The sequence below is a fragment of the Saccopteryx bilineata genome, chromosome 2 (assembly GCF_036850765.1).
Source record: "Saccopteryx bilineata isolate mSacBil1 chromosome 2, mSacBil1_pri_phased_curated, whole genome shotgun sequence".
Classification (NCBI taxonomy): domain Eukaryota; kingdom Metazoa; phylum Chordata; class Mammalia; order Chiroptera; family Emballonuridae; genus Saccopteryx; species Saccopteryx bilineata.
This window is the reverse complement of record NC_089491.1, coordinates 271,016,071-271,035,048: the sequence shown is the minus strand read 5'-3', so window position 1 is coordinate 271,035,048 and position 18,978 is coordinate 271,016,071. Positions and strand designations below refer to the sequence as shown.

Here is an 18,978-nt window from a genome sequence, read left to right as displayed (position 1 = left end):
CTTTGGAGAGAAGGAGGAAGAAAGGTAGAAATAGTATGAGATGGAAGCAGAGGCCATGAGGGAAGGAGAAGAGAGAGTGTTGAGGGGAGTTCTAGGCTCGGAGGCCTCATGTCCTGCTGGGGTGGGGAGAAGAGGGACAGGGTTTGAATTTTCGCCTTAAAGGTCATCCAGTTGTCTCCTAGGAGACAGGTGGGAGTCTTATTCAAGCTGAGACATTTCCCGGGGAGGAATTTGCCCCCTCCTATTGGTAATCTCCTGTCTGGGTATTTCAGACCCTTGAGGGTTGCGCCAGATGGTGCTTCTTTTCCAGATGGCCGTCGGGATGGCACACTCGGGGTTTTTTTCCTGTGCCCCTCATCTTAACTAGGAAAAGTAGTGGCTGCGCAGCCCCCCCATTGGCAAATGTGGTCACAGAGATGCTGCTTCTCCTCCGCTTGTATCTGATCTCTCTCTCTCTCTCTCTTCCTCTCCCTGTGCCTGTCTCCGGCCTGTTCTGCGTGGCCGTGCCACCAGGTCCTGGATGACCCTAATGAGGACCATCTGTACATGGGTAAGACTTGAGCCCTTGCCTCCTGCCACCCTTGCTCAGGCAGCTGTGCCTGCCCAAGCCCAGGTGTCCTCTGGAGGTAGCCCCCGCCCCTGACATCTCTCACCAAGGATAGCTTCTCTTCCTCCATGTCAGCGGGGGGCCAACCGGGAGCCCCACAGAGCGTTGCAATCCTCATGGGAAGCAGGACGTGGAGGGGAGACTTGGTAGGACTTCCTTTGTCTGGATGTCCTATGCGTTCGTTTGCAGATATCGAAGAGCATGAATGCTGGGCACCGCTGTAGGTACTGAGGATGCCTTTACAAACAATTTAGAAGCTATATAGAAAATAACATCAGCTGTGTTCACTTTAAAAAATTGTCAAAGAAAAACGTGAACATTTAAAAATGTGAACATTACAGAGTTACAATATTTCTCAAAATGTGGCGCCATCGCTACTTTAAATATAGATGATTTAGGTGGCACGTGGCCAAACATAAAAAAAATTTTTTTTTTTAGATTCAATTTGCCATTATATAGGAAAAACTCTAACCAGCACACTAAACTCATGACTTCATGGATAGCTTACCTAGTATAAGGCCAGGAAATTTAAAACTGAGTCTATTAGAGAGAAGGAGAAAAATGAAACAAGTAATAGTTTACATGATGTATAGATATGGCTAAATTATAAACACGATAGGCCCATGAATGAAATTGGATGAAATTCAGCAGAAATCACAAACTGTAAAAGATGCGTTCTGGCTCAGAATGGTGGGATCCCCAGCCTAATTCGCTCACTTGGGACCCCAGACCTGACTCCCCGTGGCTTTGGGCTGTTTCTGAGGAAGTCGTTTGTTCATTCAACAAACATTACAATGTGTCAGGCCCTGTTCCAGATTCTTCACGGAACAAGAATTCAAAACTCCCTGCCCCTGGGATATTTTATCGCTCTAGTGAGGGCAGATGGACACACTTGGTACCCAAGCATTATGCGTAGGTGTCCGCAGGTGACAGCGTTGTGGAAAAGAGCAGACCCGAACAGGGTCAGGGGAGCCAGGAGTCCAGGTTGGAGGATTGGGAAATAGAATGGCTCCTCTATAGAGGAGCCTCACCAAGTGGCATTTGTGCAGGACCGTGGGGGCCAGATGGCAGAGGACACCTTACACCTTTGTAAAACCTTGTCCGTTACTCTGAGCAAGAAGGGCACCATTGGAGGGTCTGAGCTGTGAAGTCCAACAAGGATAAAAAGAACATGACCCAAGTTCCAAAGAGCCATGTTTTGTTTTGTTTTTTTAGAGAGAGAGAGTTAGAGAGAGGGATTGATAGGGACAGACAGACAGGAACAGAGAGAGATGAGAAGCATCAATCATTAGTTTTTTGTTGCGACACCTTAGTTGTTCATTGATTGCTTTTTCATATTTGCCTTGACCGTGGGGCTACATCAGATCGAATAACCCCTTGCTCAAGCCAGCGACCTTGGGTCCACGCTGGTGAACTTTGCCCAAACTAGATGAGCCCACACTCAAGCTGGCGACCTCGGGGTCTCGAACCTGGGTCCTCTGCATCCCAGTCCGATGCTCTATCCACTGCGCCACCGCCTGGTCAGGCCAAAGAGCCATTTCTTAAGTGTGAGGCAGGCAGCTTTGCCAAGAGAGTTTGTCACTTCTTGAGGTACTGTTGTGACAAGAAGCCATGCTGACCTTTGGTATTTGATTTTGAAGGCTTTGGAAATCTTTCCAGGGTAGCACACGTGGCCCACAGCAGGTGTCAGCGTGAGTCCTGCAGCTGCCGTCCTGACCCTCAAAGGGTGGCTAACATGATCAGTATTGCTAGAGGTTAAAAACTTCCCACCTGCTTGCTGCTCAGCCTCAAGTGTGGTTAAACTGTGAGTGACTGAAAATAGACCTTGTTGCAGCAAGCCAGCTTCCCCCTCAGTGCCAACTGATTTCTGGTGCTGGGGTGGGTGGGAGGAAGGAGCAGAAATTCACAAAAGGGCTCTTGAAAGATGAAACTCACATAACCACTTGGTGGTGGGGGGGAACCAGGGCTGAGGGACCAGTGCTCCTGTCTGCGGCCTTACCGTCAGGGCTGTTGCCTTTGCTTTTGGCCAGTCTGAAGCCACGGCGGGTCTGCCTGACCTCTGTTCTGCCCAGCACTGGTTGATGAACTTGAAGACGGGGGGGAGGGGGGGGGGAGTCAAGTTCCTTCTCTGGTTAGAACCTGTTTGTTGAAGCAGTTGGTGCTCTTTCCCCTTGGCCACCTCAGCCCTTGGAGAGCTTTGAAAAACCTTTTGGTCTCTTCTCATACACTCACTCCAGCATGGGTAGGTGAGTCTAGCCACAGGCAACTCTAAAGTCATCTCTACTTGATTTTGAAACCTACTGAGCCATGGTTTCACTTCCTCAAGGACAGCTTTATGTCCCCAGCTCGGTTTGCCCAAGCAGAACAAAATCAAGATAACCATGCCACGTGACTCAGTAATTCCACACTTGGGTGGAATTCATAGACTCAGAAGAAGTGAAAACATAAGCAGACAAACACTTGCCCGTGAATGTGTGTATGTGAGCGCTCCCTGCAGCATTATTCACCACAGCTGAAGTGTAGAGATGACCCAGGTGCCCATCAGCTGGGAAACGGATAGACGCAATGTGGTCCGTCCACACAGTGTAATGTTACGCGGCAATAAAAGGGAACAAAGCACTGATAAATGCTACAACACGGACAAGAACATTGTGCTAAGTGAAAAAGCCAGTTGCAAAAAGTCAACAGTGGATGATTTCACATATATGAAATCTCCAGAATAGGCAAATCTGTAGAGACAGGAATCAGATTAGTAGCCTGTCCAGGTGGTGGCACAGGGATACAGCGTCAGCCTGGGATGTGGAGGACCTAGGTTTGAAACCCCAAGGTTGCCGGCTTGAGCGCGGGCTCACCAGTTTATTGAAACCTATTCATGCTGTTTCTTGACTCGAAGCTTTCCTAGGGTTTTGAAGACCCCTGGGCTACTTCTTTGAGCCTAAGTAAATCGACATTTGGGTTGTATCCCCTTACATCTGACAGAGTTTAGCATTGGTCTTATCCCTGAGATCTCTGAGGTATGAGTGGACAGAGATGTCCCTGCCTGTCTCCTGTCTTCCTGCTTTGTTATCTCTGGGTATTTTTTAAAAGATTTTATTTATTGCTTTTTAGAGAGAGGAGAGAGGGCGGGAGATGGGAAGGGTGGAGGAACGGAAAGCATTGACTTACAGTAGTTGCTTCTCATGTGTGCCTTGACTGGGCAAGCCTGGGATTTCAAACCAGTGATCTCAACATTCCAGGTTGATGCTTCATCCACTGCGCCATCACAGGTCAGGCAGTATTTTTTTTTAATTGATTTAGGGAGAGGAAGGGAAAGATAGAGAAAGAAACGTCGCTTTGTTGTTCTACTTATTTATGCATTCACTTGTTGATTCTTGTATGTGCCCTGACCGGGGATCAAACCTGCAACCTTGGAATATTGAGAAGATGCTCTAACTAACTGAGCCTCCTGTCCCAGAGCTTTCTCTGGGTATTTCAAAGACTAGAAGTATAGCCAGGCTGGGACATCAGAAATCTCTGACCCCTAAACTCCTGATGGGAACTTAGAAAATAGGACTTTAGTGGCTTGATTTGGTGGACTGTTCTCTCTCTAGTCTCAAATTAGCTTCTGTGCTTCTTGGTGTTTTAGGGGCAGTTGGGAGGAGGGGATGATGGGAAAGAACATGGATTTCTAATTTCCCAATGTAACAATTTACCCCTTCTGTTCCCTACAGTGTTTGAACTGGTCAACCAAGGGTGAGTGTCCCCATCCCACCCCCGGCGGTTGTGATGCCCAAAGCTTGGTGGGCTGCGGAGCTGAGCAAGGCAGTTCGGGGCTCTGCTGTGAGAGGAGGCAGATGTGCAATGTCTTCTCCGCTCCTCATGTGGGTGTCGACCTTTCAGGCCTGTGATGGAGGTGCCCACCCTCAAACCGCTCTCCGAAGACCAGGCCCGTTTCTACTTCCAGGACCTGATCAAAGGCATTGAGTACTGTAAGCGGGACCTGAGGGAAGGGTCTCTCCCAGGGTAGTTAGCATTCCTAGGGCGTGAGTGGAAAGTAGGGAGTTTCTTATTTTTCTCCTAGAGCTCAAAGAGGCGGGCAGGAAACAGAACTGTCTGAGATGCAGAGTCACGGGCAGCTGCAGAGAACCCTCCTGTGGCCATGCCCTAGTAGCAGAAACCCTTATTCCTACCCCACAGGACAAATTAAGAGCAATGGCAAGAGTGAACATTTATCCATCACTTGCTGTGTTGACCAGGCATTGTTAGGGATTCTATTTCCCTTGTTCCTATTCCCAGCAACCCTGGGATGGGCATCCTGTTTATCTCCTGGAACCTTAGTCTCCTCATCTGTAAAATGGGAATAAAGTGTCTCTTACCAGGGCTGAAATCAGCCAGTGCACATCAGTGGTTCCGATTGGCAGGTGTTATTCCTAATTCTGGTTGTTAAACATTTTGACTCTTACCCTTGCCTGTCACATTAGGATTGTGGCAAGATTTAAATGGGGTAAATAAGAAGTAGTTATCAGAATAGGTCCCAGCCTGGGCACTCAACACAGGACGCTGCTACCCATGTCATCATCTCCTCCATCATTATCATCATCATCAACACCACAGAAATGCATTTGGGTCTTCCGGACCATAGGCTTGTTGTCCCCCATGGGTTGACATCCAGGCTATTGGCAGGAAGAACTAACTAAGTCCTCAGTCCTGTTTCATGGTTGACACTTTAAATAGACCTGCTCTAGTCATTGTTGGTTTGGTGAGCAGGTTGAGTGCTGGCATTAGTAAATGAGAATGTGTTTGTCACAAATCTTGAGGCTTCTAGTGGGGAGCCAAGCTCCACAAAAACTCTCCATGCTCTGTCACTGGTGACTAAGACTATAGCAGGCAGTTCGTAATTGCTTTGGCCATTTGTGTTTCATCATTTCTGAGGACGGGGAACATCCTTAAAGATGTTCAGGTGGGTGTCTAGCAGGTCTTGGAGAGGGAGCATAGGAAGGCTCTGGGACCATGGTGGAACAGAGGCATCCAGCACGGGTATCTGGGCTGTGTTGTCCACTTGGAATGCTTCGTGTGGTTTTCCTGCCCCCTCTCTCCCATCCGGTGTCTTCTCTGCCCCCCAGTACACTATCAGAAGATCATCCACCGGGACATCAAACCTTCCAACCTCTTGGTCGGAGAAGATGGGCACATCAAGATTGCCGACTTTGGCGTGAGCAACGAGTTCAAGGGCAGCGATGCGCTCCTGTCTAACACTGTAGGCACGCCCGCCTTCATGGCGCCCGAGTCGCTCTCCGAGACCCAGAAAATCTTCTCTGGGAAGGTAGCTTTGGACTTACCTAAGGTGCTGAGTTCTGCCTGTGTTCGGGTCCTCTCAGTTGTAAGTGGCAAAAATCCAACTTAGTGGCTCAAGCAGTGAATCCATTCAATTATGGAGATGAGTGGGGTACATTTGGCTTTGGGCTTGGTTAGATACAGAGATTCAAATAGGAATCCATCTGTCTACCTCTTAGGTCTGTTTTCCTGAATGGGTTTCCTCCCCAGATGGGTGGGTCACCAGCAGCTCTAGGCGCCTTTCTATCAGTTTACTAACCTCAGAAGAAATAACCATTCCTCTTCCTGAAGAGCTCCAGCAGAAATCCTGGGGTTGGCTCTGATTGGCCCAGCATGCGTCATGTGCCCATCCTTGAACCAATCACTGTGCCTGGGGGAAGCAGTACTTTCATTGATCAGGCCTAGGTCATGTGCCTGCCCAGAAGCTAGGGACAGGATCAACCCCACCTCAACTCCATGGACTGAGAATCAATGATAGGTGGTTCCCCAAAGGAAAGCTGGAGGAGTTGATGCTGGACAGGCAAAAGCGGTAGGTGCCCATCACCACTGTTGTCCCCTCTCATGAAACTCCTTGTTTTTTTCCTTGCAGGCCTTGGACGTTTGGGCCATGGGTGTGACACTGTACTGCTTTGTGTTTGGCCAGGTAACAGCGTGGGGGTGCCCTGCCTCCTGAGTGTGGCTGGATGGCCGCCTCGGATTAATAGTGACCTTTGCAGGGAGACAGTACTTACTCATTTAGAAGTCGTATATTTTTATTTCTACAGTTAGGTCTGAATATGAAAAAGGATTTCTTCCCACAGGTATATATCTGTATGTGATAGTCATATCTGTGAAAATATGATCTGTTAAAATAGAAAGATGGGCAGAGGCTCTTAGAGATTGTACATAGTTGATAGACTTAGGGCAAGGACAGCAAGTGTGCTGCTGTCCCCACTCCTAAACCTGAGACAGACAATACTAATCAATAATTGCACTTTTCCTCCTGAGCCCAACACTGCTTTGATGTTTTCCTCCACAGAGCATTCCTAGAAGCTGTTTGTTAGAGGGATAGAATTGGAATCGATGTTGAAATCCATTTGGCGTTTTTGATTTAGGGAGTACTGTTTTGCTGTTTTGTCTTTTCTTGTCGTCTTTTTTTTTTTTTTCTGCTGTTAATCTTGATATTTAGGGGCTTCTGTTTTGTTTTGTTTTTTAATTTATTTTTTATTTTAAATTTTCTTTAATTTTTCTGAAGTTGGAAACGGGGAGGCAGTCAGACAAACTCCCGCATGCGCCCGACCAGGATCCACCCGGCATGCTCACCAGGGGGCGATGTTCTGCCCATCTGTGGCGCTGCTCTGTTACAACCAGAGCCATTGTAACGCCTGAGGCAGAGGCCATGGAGCCATCCTCAGCACCCGGGCCAACTTTGCTCCAATGGATCCTTGGCTGCGGGAGGGGAAGAGAGAGACAGAGAGGAAGGAGAGGGGGAGGGGTGGAGAAGTAGATGGGCGCTTTTCCTGTGTGCCCAGGTTGGGAATCGAACTTAGGACTCTTGCACACCAGGCCGACACTCTACCACTGAGCCAATTAGGAGCTTCTGTTTTTAACTCTGAAGTGCGGCTTGATATCCAGAGATGAAAGCATGGATTTTCTTTTTGTGAGCTTGTGCTTCTATTGAGGAAAGTTTATAAAACTGGTTCTGTGAGGATGTTGAGGAGTTTGTAATTTCCTCCCCTTAACATTTGATTGGAAATTTTTCAATCATATAGCAAAGTTGAAAGAATTGTACAGTAAACATCCATGAGGCTGCCACTTGGATTCTGCCATAAAGAATCTTGCTTTGTCACATGTCTGTGCATCCTCAGTCTACGTTACCTTTTTTACATATTTCAGAGTAAGTTACCAGCATCTCGACACTTCCCAGTGCTCTAGGGTTCAGTGATTAGCTGGAGCTCTCACTGTGTGTTCGTGGTTCTCTTTTTGTGTGTGTTTGGTAAAGATGACATATAGTGAAATGTACGGGTCTTAAGTGTACTGTTTAATTTAAAGTTTTGTTAGGTAGATATACCTGTGTCGTCCAAACTTCTTATCTCAAGATACTGCTTTTAAGTCATTTTCCTTGGGACAGGAATGGACTAGGTCACTTTCTGAGACTTTTTCAACCTTCTAAGCATTCACATGAAGGTTCCGTTTCCAACGTAATAACTGAGCTCCTCCGGAGTCAGGCCCTCCCCTGCTGGGGGAGATGGCTGATTTGTCCCCAGGAGGTGGCGTGTGAGTGGCTGCAGAGTCAGCTCAGTCTAGACTTAAATCCCAGATTTGCACTTCCTGAGACATGTCACCTCTCTGACTTTCTGTTTTTCTCTTTTGTAAAATGAGAACAATACTTATTATTTCTTACGGTGACTGAGAGGATCAACAGAAACCAGTGCTCATTAACTCAACAAGTATTTATTGAGCCTCTACTTTGTGCCAGGGGATGCTGCTGGGCAGTGGGGAGGCAGCAATGAGCAAGGCAGACAGAAATCCCAGCCCTCCTGGAGCTGATGTTCCAGGACAGGAGTTAAACAGAAAACAAATACATATGTAATATAGCATCAGGGATAGACGCCGTGATGAGAAGGCGCATGGCAGCAGGGTGGGCAGGGCGTGCCTGCCTGAGACAGGAGCTCAGGAAGGCTTCCCTGAGAAGGTGTGCTCTGATCAGACACCTGAATGATGGGAGAAAAGCCAGGCAGGTGTTGGTGGGACAAACATTCCAGGCAGAGGAAATTCCGAGCCAATGAAATATTCATCCTGAGAAACCTCAGTACAGGTCCTGGTCCAGGGTAAGCCCTCACAAATCTCTGCTATGACTGTGATGACTTTTGTGTTGTTCACCGAGTAGGTGGGTGAAGAAGAGTGTTTGCATTTTTTTCTGATCCTTCTAGAACTTGGTGGGGGGCGGGGGTGTGAGCTGCTCCCTCCCTAGATCAGGCCACTGGTCTGTCTGTTTCTCTGCTGTAACCCCTGTGGAGTGACACCGCACAGAGCGGCCCCTGTAGGACAGATGTGCCAGTCACTGACGGCCGCTCTGACCTCTTTGCAGTGCCCGTTCATGGACGAGCGGATCCTGTATTTACACAGTAAGATCAAGAGTCAGGCTCTGGAATTTCCAGACCAGTGAGTATCGACTGGCTGCCCTGAGTCGCCTCATTCTCTGAGCCCTAAGTGGTACTGTGCGTTCTGACACGTCTCTCGCCCCCAGGCCGGACATAGCCGAGGACTTGAAGGACCTGATCACCCGCATGTTGGACAAGAACCCCGAGTCGCGGATCATGGTGCCGGAAATCAAGGTACCTGGGGACCGCTGCTGTCCTGTGGGGCACGTGCTGGTGGTTTGGCCTGTGTCCTCTGCTTGGAACTGTTTGGCTCAGCACTGCCTTGGCCAGGCCCCTTGCCCCACACCCTCCGTGCCATGCTGTCCTTGGACCGCTGCCCTCCATACTGTGAGGCCTGTGAGCTGCCGGCTGGGAGGCAGGAGGAGGATTTGGGGCTTGTGCGGATGTGATTGTGGAAGTGGGGGCCTGCTGCCACCAGGGCAGCCGGCGCGCACTCTGATTGGCTCGGGCTGATGGCATCCACCCTCCCCAGACAAGATGGCGACCTCTGTGTGCTCCACGCGTTGGCTGCCCAAGTCCTGGGCCCTTTCCTGGACCCTATCCATCTCTTTGAGAAATGGCAGTGAGGATGGGAGGAAGTTAGCAGTGTGACCCCACTCCTCACCCTGGCCTGCCGACTTCCAACCTATTGCAGAAAGCACTGTTAGGAGAGACCCCTGTTTACTCCCAGCACTGCAACCAATGCCACAGCCACACCCACACATCTGGCTCTTTAAGAAATCTAGAGCTTTGCTTCTGGGACCCCTAGGTGCCGAGCTAACTAGCATTAAAAGAGGGGGAAGCCCAGGATGTCACAGATTAGGACTTGGACCAAGGGGTGTTTAGTGGGGGACAGACCCCTGCCTGGGTCCTCTCTTTATTGTGTCCTTCCAGCTGGTCTGTGGTCATGGTACCTACCTGAGCCTCTGTGTGCCCTGCTGTAAAATAAGGAGGAGGCTTCCTGCCCTGAGCTGAGCTTTCCGAGCATGAGGGAAGTGGGTGATGGGGTGATGGGCGCTCCTCTGGCAACCATGCGGGGCAGATAGCAAATCCCAGTTACTTCTGCCAAGATCTGGGCCAGGTGGAGACTCTGGTATGCACACATCTCAGCCTCGTTGCTCCCTCCCATTCTCTGTCTCTCGTCTCTTCCATGTTCCCTCCCATCTTGCTCACCCCTGCCCTCTGCCCGGCTTCTCAGCTCTCCTGCATGTCTGACCTCAGGCCACTGCCTCTCCCCTCCTGCACCCCTTCCCTGGCTCCGCTGTCCTGCCTCTGGGAGCCAGCAGGGCCCACCCTTCACCCCTCCTGTCATTCGTTGAAGCTGCACCCCTGGGTCACGAGGCACGGGGCGGAGCCATTGCCGTCGGAGGACGAGAACTGCACGCTGGTCGAGGTGACCGAAGAGGAAGTCGAGAACTCGGTCAAACACATTCCCAGCCTGGCGACCGTGGTAAGGCGGCACGAACCACTGACCGAGAACAGGGACAGAGAGTCGCTGAAGGCGGGCCCTGGCAGGACAGGCCAGGACACAGGCAGGCATCTGAGAAGCAGGCAGTGGGCCTCAAAGTCAGAGGACGGACAGCTGGCTCTGCACCTCACCCACGGCCACCGGCCTCTGGGTGTCGGGCACACATCGGGCCAGGTGCCCCCGTGTCTTCTAGCTTGAATTCTATCTATAGCCAGACCCCGTGTTGCAATGGAGAGGGGTGTCCCCTCTGCAAGGATCCTACTGCCCCGTCTAGAACGCCTGCTTTCAGAGCATGTCGGGGAGCAGAAGGAAGAGAAGGGGCAGGGCCGGTGCCAGGGAAGAGCCAGGGCCAAGGCTGCCGAGACAGGACTCCCCCCACCCTGGGCGGATCTCCAGTCTCCAGGGCGAATGGCTTAGCTTCTCTCATGTCTGCTGTGCGCACAGCTCCAGGGCTAAGGGCAGGGTCCCATTCCACACGCCTCAGAAGGTTCTTCCTCACTCCCGAGGGTGGGGGTCGTTCACAAGGCACCAGGCCCCTTCCATAGCCTCACACTTGGATCCTGATCCAGGAAGAAGGAGCCAGAATGTGGAATCCTCCAGCTCAACCTCAGACAGAGACTCTGGGGGTCACCCACTAGCCAAGCCCCTGCACTTCAGGGTGTTTGGCCCCAGGAGGGAGACCAGGACCCTCAGGGACCCAGCTCCCCGGCAACAGTCCTGGGGCAGAATCCACTGGCCAGCCACCATGGCCACCTCCAAAGCCCTAGCCCCCACAGACAGGCAGGGCCCTAGGCCCTGGGCTCTGGGCGGGGCCTCGTGTGATTCCCCGGGTAGGAGCCCAAGTGCTGGCCCCTTTTCTCCTAGCTTTGCACCTCTGCCTTCTGCTTCCCCACACACTTTCTCTCTCCTGCTCTCAAACCCTGAGCCCCTGTGCAGGGCCTCCATTCACATCTTCCTCCTCCTTCCCTATCTGGGGCCTGTGCATGACTTCCACTATTAAAAACTCACCTGCAACTGCTCACTCTTTCTCATCCACCTCCTGCGCCCACATCCTACGCCCCTAGTGGGGCAGGTGGCTGATGTCGGACCCCAGCACCTACCATGGGTTATTCTGTTCCAGGCTTGGGATGTTCTTGGGAGAAGGCGTCTGACCCTAGAGGCCTGAGCTAGTCCTTGGTTATCTAGGAAGCGCTTGAACACTTGAGTGGTCTCCCATCCTGTGCTGGTAGCAGGGGTGCAGTGATGAAGACAACTAACAGGGAATCCCCCCCCCCGTCCTGGAGAGGCAGATGCTGGGCAAACCACCAACAAATGTACGGTATAACGGAGGGGCCGCAAGGTGTACCCCTAAGGGAGCACACGACTTGGGTGACGGATTGGATACGGCCACCTGGAAGAAGCGCTGTGTGCTGAGAGGTGTGGGAAGCGCATGCAGGGTTTGAATCCGGAGCCGCACAGTCAGGGTTGGCCTCTGGAAGGTTCCACGTGGAGGGTGGACGGTGAGGGGTCAGGGAGGAAGTGGGGGCTACTGTAGCCATCTGAGAGGGGCGTGGCTGCAGCAGGGGAGTCCAGGTCCCCTCCTGGCACCCTGTGTGTGCTGGGCATGGGGTTACAGAGAGGAACTGGGCACAACACCAGCCCTCAAGGGGCTCTTGGCTTCATGAGAAAGATGGGCCTGGGACGAATCTCCTTCCTGTGCCACCACATAGTAACAGGCCAGCGCGGAGAGAGGCAGGAGCGGAGGCTTCACAGAGGAGAGGCTGGGAAGGGCTGGCTAGTTAGAGAAGACCACAGGGGAGGTGCAGGGCAGGGTGGTCTTGCCAGGGAGTGGGCGGAGGCGACCCTTGCAAAGGCCTGGAGGAGAGGGTTGTCGTGACCCAGGGGCTGTAGATCCCAGGCCTTGGCAAGCGATGGCCTTCATTCTCTAAGTCAGTGTCTTTTTTTTCTTTCTTTATATATTGAGATGAAATTCATGTAACATAAAACGAACCATTTCAAAGTGAACAATACAGTGGCATGTGTTACATTTACAATATGTGACTGTCAGGTCGATAGTTGTGATGCCGTCACCCTAAAGGCAACCTTGTCCTCATTAGCCGTCACTCTCAGTTCTCTCCTCCCCAGCCCCTGGCACCCACCAGTCTGTTCGTCTGTTCTGAGTCTGTACAGATTGGCCTGTTCTGGACACTTCATATAAAGAGATTCAGAAAATCTGTGGCGTTTGGTGACTGGCTTCTTTTATTTATTATGTTCTCAAGGTTCATCCATATTGTAGCATGCGATTTCTTTTTATAGCTGAGGAATATTCCCCTGTATGGGTAGACCACATTTTGTTTATCTGTTCTTCAGTTGGAAATTTGGGTGTTTCTACCTTTTGGTAAATCAGTGTGTGTGTGTGTGTGTGCGCGTGTGTGTATGTAACATTTATCTTCTTAGCAGTAAATCCTTAAATAATCAGAATCTCAATATGCGAGTCAGCTTGAAGAGGCACTGTGCTCTGCATGAAGTGGGTAGGGGCCAGAGACTTACGGGTGTTGAGGCCATTTTCTTGAAAATTCCTTCATGGGAACCAAGGGTGACTGGTTCACTCCCTTGCTCCAGAACCTTCCATGGCTCCCTGGCTGGCAAGAGGATAAGTTCCAAACTCCTAGAGTGAGATATTCTAAGTCAGGGATATAAAGTAGTACAGCCACTGTGGACAGCAGTCTGGCAGGTCCTCCAAACTGGTAAACCTGGGTACCGTGTGATCTGAGCATTTCACTCCTGAGGATAGACCCAAGAGAAGTGAAAACATTTTGTGTGGAAAACATATATCCACACAAAAACTTGGACACCAGTGTTTACAGCAGCATTATTCACAATAGCCAGAAAGGGGAAACAACCCACACGTCCACCGATGGATGAATGGACAGAGAAAGTGTATGTCCATACAAAGGAACACTAGTCAGCCACAAAAAGGAATGAAATACTGATATAATGTAGCTGAACCTCAAAAACATGATGCTGAGTGACAGAGGCCAGGCACAAAGGGTCACCTATGGCCCTGGCCGGTTGGCTCAGTGGTAGAGCATCTGCTCGGTGTGTCAAAGTCCTGGGTTTGATTCCTGGTCAGGGCACACAGGTAAAGCGCTCATCTGCTTCTTCACCCCCACCCCCATCCTTTCTCTCTATCTTTGCCTCTTGCAGCCATGGCTCAGTTTGAGCAAAGTTGACCCCAGGTGCTGAGGATGGCTCCATGGCCTTGCCTCAGGCACTAAAGTAGCTTGGTTGCCGAGCAGTGGAACAGCATCTCCAGATGGGCAGAGCATTGCCCAGTAAGGGGCTTGGCAGGTCAATCCTGGTCAGGGAGCATGCAGGAGTCTGTCTGCCTCCCTGCCTCTCAATTAATGCTACTAATAATAAAAGGGTCACTGACTGTGTCCTTCCATTTACATGAAATGTCCAGAATAGACAGATTCAGAGACAGAACACAGTTTGGTATATGCCAGGGGCTGGGTATATAGGGAGGGACTGACTGGTAATGGGGAGAAAGTTTCTTTATAGAGTGATAGAAATGTTTTGAAATTAGATAGTGGTGATATGAACATACAAAAAGCCATGGAATTGTACACTTCAAAATGGTGAATTTTAGCCCGACCAGGCGGTGGCACAGTGGATAGAGCATTGGACTGGGATGCAGAGGACCCAGGTTCGAGACCCCAAGGTCGCCAGATTGAGAGCGGACTCATCTGGTTTGAGCAAAAAGCCCACCAGCTTGAACCCAAGGTTGCTGGTTCCAGCAAGGGGTTACTCGGTCCGCTGAAGGCCCGTGGTCAAGGCACATATGAGTAAGCAATAAAGGAACAACTAAGGTGTTGCCACCACAATGAAAAAAAAATGGTGAATTTTATGTTGTGGGAATTATATTTCAATTTTTAAAAAGTACAGTAACCCCCCCACACACACACACACACCCATACCCACACCTCCGTTATACCTGGGAAGTAATAGTTGGCTTCTTGTTGGTGTGGTCATAAATGGCTTTCACTGAAGCTAGAGGCCTGGCCTTGAAGACGGGACAGGTTGATGAACCAGCAGGGCACATCAGCAATGGCTCAGGTGAGACGGGTGGTACCAGGTGGACTGGAGCAACAGTGCAGGCCCGCTCTCCGGGAGCACAGGGTTCTCTGGGGGCCGGGCAGGCCAAGAGTAGATGATGCCCGACTTGAATGTCAGACCGAGGAGTTTAGACTGAATCTTGTTGGCCCAGGGAGGTTCTGGGAGTGGGCCAGTCTAAAGAGGTGACGACTTGGGCTGCTCTAGCCCGGATGCTGCCTAGTGTCTCTCAAAGGCCGGCCGTGGGCCACCAGCCCTGGGAGCTGGTAAGGGGCTAGGGGAGAAAGGATGAGGAAGGGAGGATGTTGCCTGGAATCCCTGCTCCCAGTGCTGGACACAGATGTTCTCCCCTTCAGATCCTGGTGAAGACCATGATACGAAAACGCTCCTTCGGGAACCCGTTTGAGGGCAGCCGGCGTGAGGAGCGCTTGTCAGCACCCGGGAACCCTCTCGCGTGAGTGACCGCCTGCCTTCCTGGGGCGCGGGGGGGCCGCATGCAGTGCAGCCAGTCGGCCTGCTCTGCCGGTCAGCCCGCTCTGTCAGTTGGCCCACTCTGCCAGGACCATCCCTGGAGCAGGACCGTCTGGACAGACCGAGACCGGCCCGGGCACACTGGGGCAGGCAGAGTGGCTGCCTGCTGCGGTTTCACCCCACCCGGGCTCAGCCCGCCTCCCTTTGTCGGGAGCTCATCCACCCTGAAGGTTCACCTTTCTCAGGGGGCTTGCACTTTAACGGGGGAGGGGGACTCCTGACAACTAGAAAGCACTTTTGTGGCCAGAAGCAGGCTTGCTTGATGCAGGGGTATTCTGCCCTGTGCTGGGTGAGCAAGCCAGTCTCGGGATCTTATGTGTCATGGCAGAGCGGCATCCTTATAACCTCCCTGGCAGCAGCTCTGTCAGCTGGTGTTTGGGGTCTGAGTGTTTCTGGAGATGGGCTGTGGGCATCCCATGGCCCCCAACTGTCCTTTCTCACTTCCCTTTTCCCTCCCCTCTGGCGATTCCAGCAAAAAGCCAACCAGGGAGTGGGAACCCCTGTCTGAGCCCAAGGTAAAGCCAGCCTGCCTGCTCAGCCACCTCTGCAGGGACCTGGGGGCGGGGCAGCTGCAGGGCATGGGGGAGGGGTGGTGGGCACCCCGCCGGCAGATGTTTCTTCCTGCTGGGCCAGGCTCACCTTGGACCTCTGGACCCAGGATGGAAAGGACGGCTGTTCAGGGGCTTGGGCCCAAAGGCGGGTCATGCATGTGGACTGGGGCTGCGGGTGCATGGCGCTCCACCTGGAATGCCTGTGGACTCGCTCAGGTCTGACGGCCCAGCTGGGCACCCACAGGTCCTCAGTACCCATCAGTGGTGCTGCAGTTCTGTCCCAGGGCCCCGTGGCTGCCCCTGCTGTGGGTCGGCATGGTCAGCTCGGAAATCAGGCATGCTGCATATGTGGCTCTCCCTCGTGGTTCTCTGGCATCTGCCCTTTCTCCTCCGATTCATTAAGACCTATTATAGAAAATAAGTCTCCTTCCAGTGTGCTGTGAATTAATGTAAGAGCCCTCTGCCTCTGGGGAGGAGGGTCTGGTGCTCTCTCCCCTGGCTGGCCACCTCTCTTCCAAACACACACCCAGGTCAGTGTTCCCGGCATTTCGGGACAGATGAGAAATTTTGTTCCTGAAAGACTGAGGAACTGCCACAGGCAGGGTGGCTGTTTCAGCATTCTTCCCACTGAGCCTGACTCACCACTTCAGCCTCAGCCGGGAGCTCCTTACAGCCGTTTCTGTAATTTCAATGCAGCTTTATCGAGATATAATTCACATAGCGTACAATTCACACGTTTAGAGCTTATATTTCAATGGTTTTTAACATAGTCACAGAGTTGTGCAAGCACCCAGCTCCCCCACGCCCCAGCCACCACCAATCTACTTTTAGTTTCTCTGCATTTGCCTATTCTGACCATTTCACATAAATGAAATCACACAGTATGTGGTCCTTTGTGTCTGGCTTCTTTCACTCAGCATCATGTTTTCATTCATTCATTCTTTCTTTTTTTTTTTACATCTATTCCTTGATTTTTAGAGAGAGAGGAAGGGAGTGAGAGACATAGGAACATCGATCCATTTTCGTATGTGCCCTGACCAGGACAATGCTCTCACCAACTGAGCTGTCCAGCTAGGGCAGCATCATGTCTTCAAGGTTCCATCTATGATGTGGCATGTGTCGCTGCTTCATTCTTTTTCATGGCCGAAGAATATTCCATTGTACGGAGAGACCACATTTTATTTATCTGTTCAACTGGTGATGGAGACTGTCTCCACTTTTTGGCTATCATGAATGATTAACGCTGCCGTAAACATTCTTGCACAAGCATCAGCTTTTTCCATTTGTTAGGGATTGGCTTAGACCAATGGTAGTCAACCTGGCCCCTACCGCCCACTAATGGGCGTTCCAGCTTTCATGGTGGGCGGTAGCGGAGCAACCAAAGTATAAATAAAAAGATAGATTTAACTATAGTAAGTTGTTTTATAGAGATTTATTCTGCCAAACAGCAAAAATCCGACATAAAGTACTTGGTAAGTAATTATTATTATATGCTTTAACTTGCTGTAACTCTGCTTTATATATTTTATAAAGTAAAGTTACTTCCCTACTTTATAAATCACCATTACTGTGGAACTAGTGGGAGGTTAGAAAATTTTACTACTAACAGATACAAAAGTGGACGGTAGGTATAAAAAGGTTGACTACCTCTGGCTTAGATGAAATGTATTGGCCACACCCATACCATAGGAGTCAGGGCTTAGATGGTAACATAGGAGGGATGTTTGGGGATTATTTGTACTTTTCTGGAGCAGGGAAAGTGACAATTTTCAGTCAGAGCCGGTCATCACCAGACCGAGAAGGCTGCCTCAGTCCCTGCCAGATGTCTCTGCAGTCAGATGACAGGGTGGGCCCTCCTATAGTTGGAGCCTCACAGAGTGACAGGGAATATAAGTGTAATGGCCTGGCCTTTCTCTTTTCAACCTGAGTTGTAGGCTTTGCCTCCAGTCTGTATGCAAATCTGTTGTTTTTATTCTTTTTTCCCCCAATGAGATCAACATTTCACAACATTAACAGGCTGAAATTGGTCCAAAGGGCTTTAATGCCCCTTTATTCCCTCATCTGCAGACCCAGCAACACCTGGAGGTGACCTGCCCTTGCCCTCGGGCCACAGGTGGGATACTTCGGTTGTCCATTTTGTCCAGCACTCAGTAGCTGCAGGGCTTAGTCAGTCATCGGAGACCTTGGTCCCAATGGAGTCCTGCCAGCTGTCTGCAGCAAGGCCAGCCAGTAGGGCATAAACTGAGAGTCTGTTTGGCCATCTAGTGACCATACTCCTCCCCTGGAGACTTGAACCCTCTTCTTTGGCAGAAACATAGAGCCAATGAGTGTGATTTTTAAACAAAGAGACTTCTTCCCTTCTGGCCAGGGGCACACAGTGAACATTAGTCCTGTATGACAAGTCCAGTGGCTTCCCGTAGAAGGGGCGACAGCTTGGAGGTGGCAGAGAGTTTGGGCCTCTCCTTAGGGATTTTCCATCCATCTCTATCACTCCACAGGCCTGCTCCCCCCCCCCGCCCCCCAGGCAGCTTCTAGCAGGGTGCTTGGGGCTATGGCCTCTCTGGGACATAAGGACTCCTCTCCTCCCACCAACTTGGTCTGTTCTATTCTGATCACTCGCATTGCCAAGAGGAGGGAGGGCCCTTCTCTTTTTTGTTGTTGTTGACAACTGTTTTTAGAAGCCGGTTATGTGCCAGGACAAGCCCAGGTGGTCCTACTTGCTGTTCCCAAGAAGTTCACCTAGTGACTGAAAACAAGTGTCATGGTTCCTGCCCTGCAAGAGCGTAACCCCTAAAAGGGACGGGGGTCAAGATAACCTAAAAGATCTCAGTGAATAGGCTGCAGAGTGGGTCCCACAAAGGACTACCTGTGCCATGATTTAAGGCTTAAATCACGTAGGAAGATCTGCCTGTATTTTGTAGTATTCTCAGCTATTGTTGTCAAATGATGCTGGTTTTCCATTTTCAGAGGGGATACAAAATTTTCTATTAGCAAGGAAAAAGGGTCAGAGAACCTACAAGAAGTTAAGGAAACAACTTTGCAGGCCATGCAGGACCCCAGAACGCTTGTTCTGGGCTATTACCAGCATTGCCTGCTCTTAATGTTGGGTTTCTGTTCTATGAGCAGGAAGCAAGGCAGCGAAGACAGCCTGCGAGTCCCCGACCCGCCCCCTGTGGGGGAGGAGGAAGTGTTCTTGTGAAAGGCGGTTTGCCCTTGGAGAGTTGTGGGGCCCAGGGCCCGGGCCTCCGAGCATGCTTGCATCCTCTGCCACCAGAAGACGCCATGCAGTAG

The 18,978-nt window shown here is 50.9% G+C and overlaps 1 protein-coding gene across 1 annotated transcript in view; it reads left to right on the top strand.

The window, feature by feature from the left end:
* Positions 1-18,978, top strand: part of CAMKK2 (calcium/calmodulin dependent protein kinase kinase 2) — a 386,485-nt gene extending 367,507 nt beyond the window's left edge. Inside the window, 11 exon segments of the mRNA XM_066254470.1 lie at positions 500-550; positions 4,318-4,339; positions 4,487-4,575; positions 5,710-5,909; positions 6,510-6,563; positions 8,991-9,064; positions 9,150-9,237; positions 10,364-10,492; positions 14,962-15,059; positions 15,609-15,651; positions 18,814-18,978. Coding sequence (XP_066110567.1) covers positions 500-550; positions 4,318-4,339; positions 4,487-4,575; positions 5,710-5,909; positions 6,510-6,563; positions 8,991-9,064; positions 9,150-9,237; positions 10,364-10,492; positions 14,962-15,059; positions 15,609-15,651; positions 18,814-18,978 — 1,013 coding nt within the window.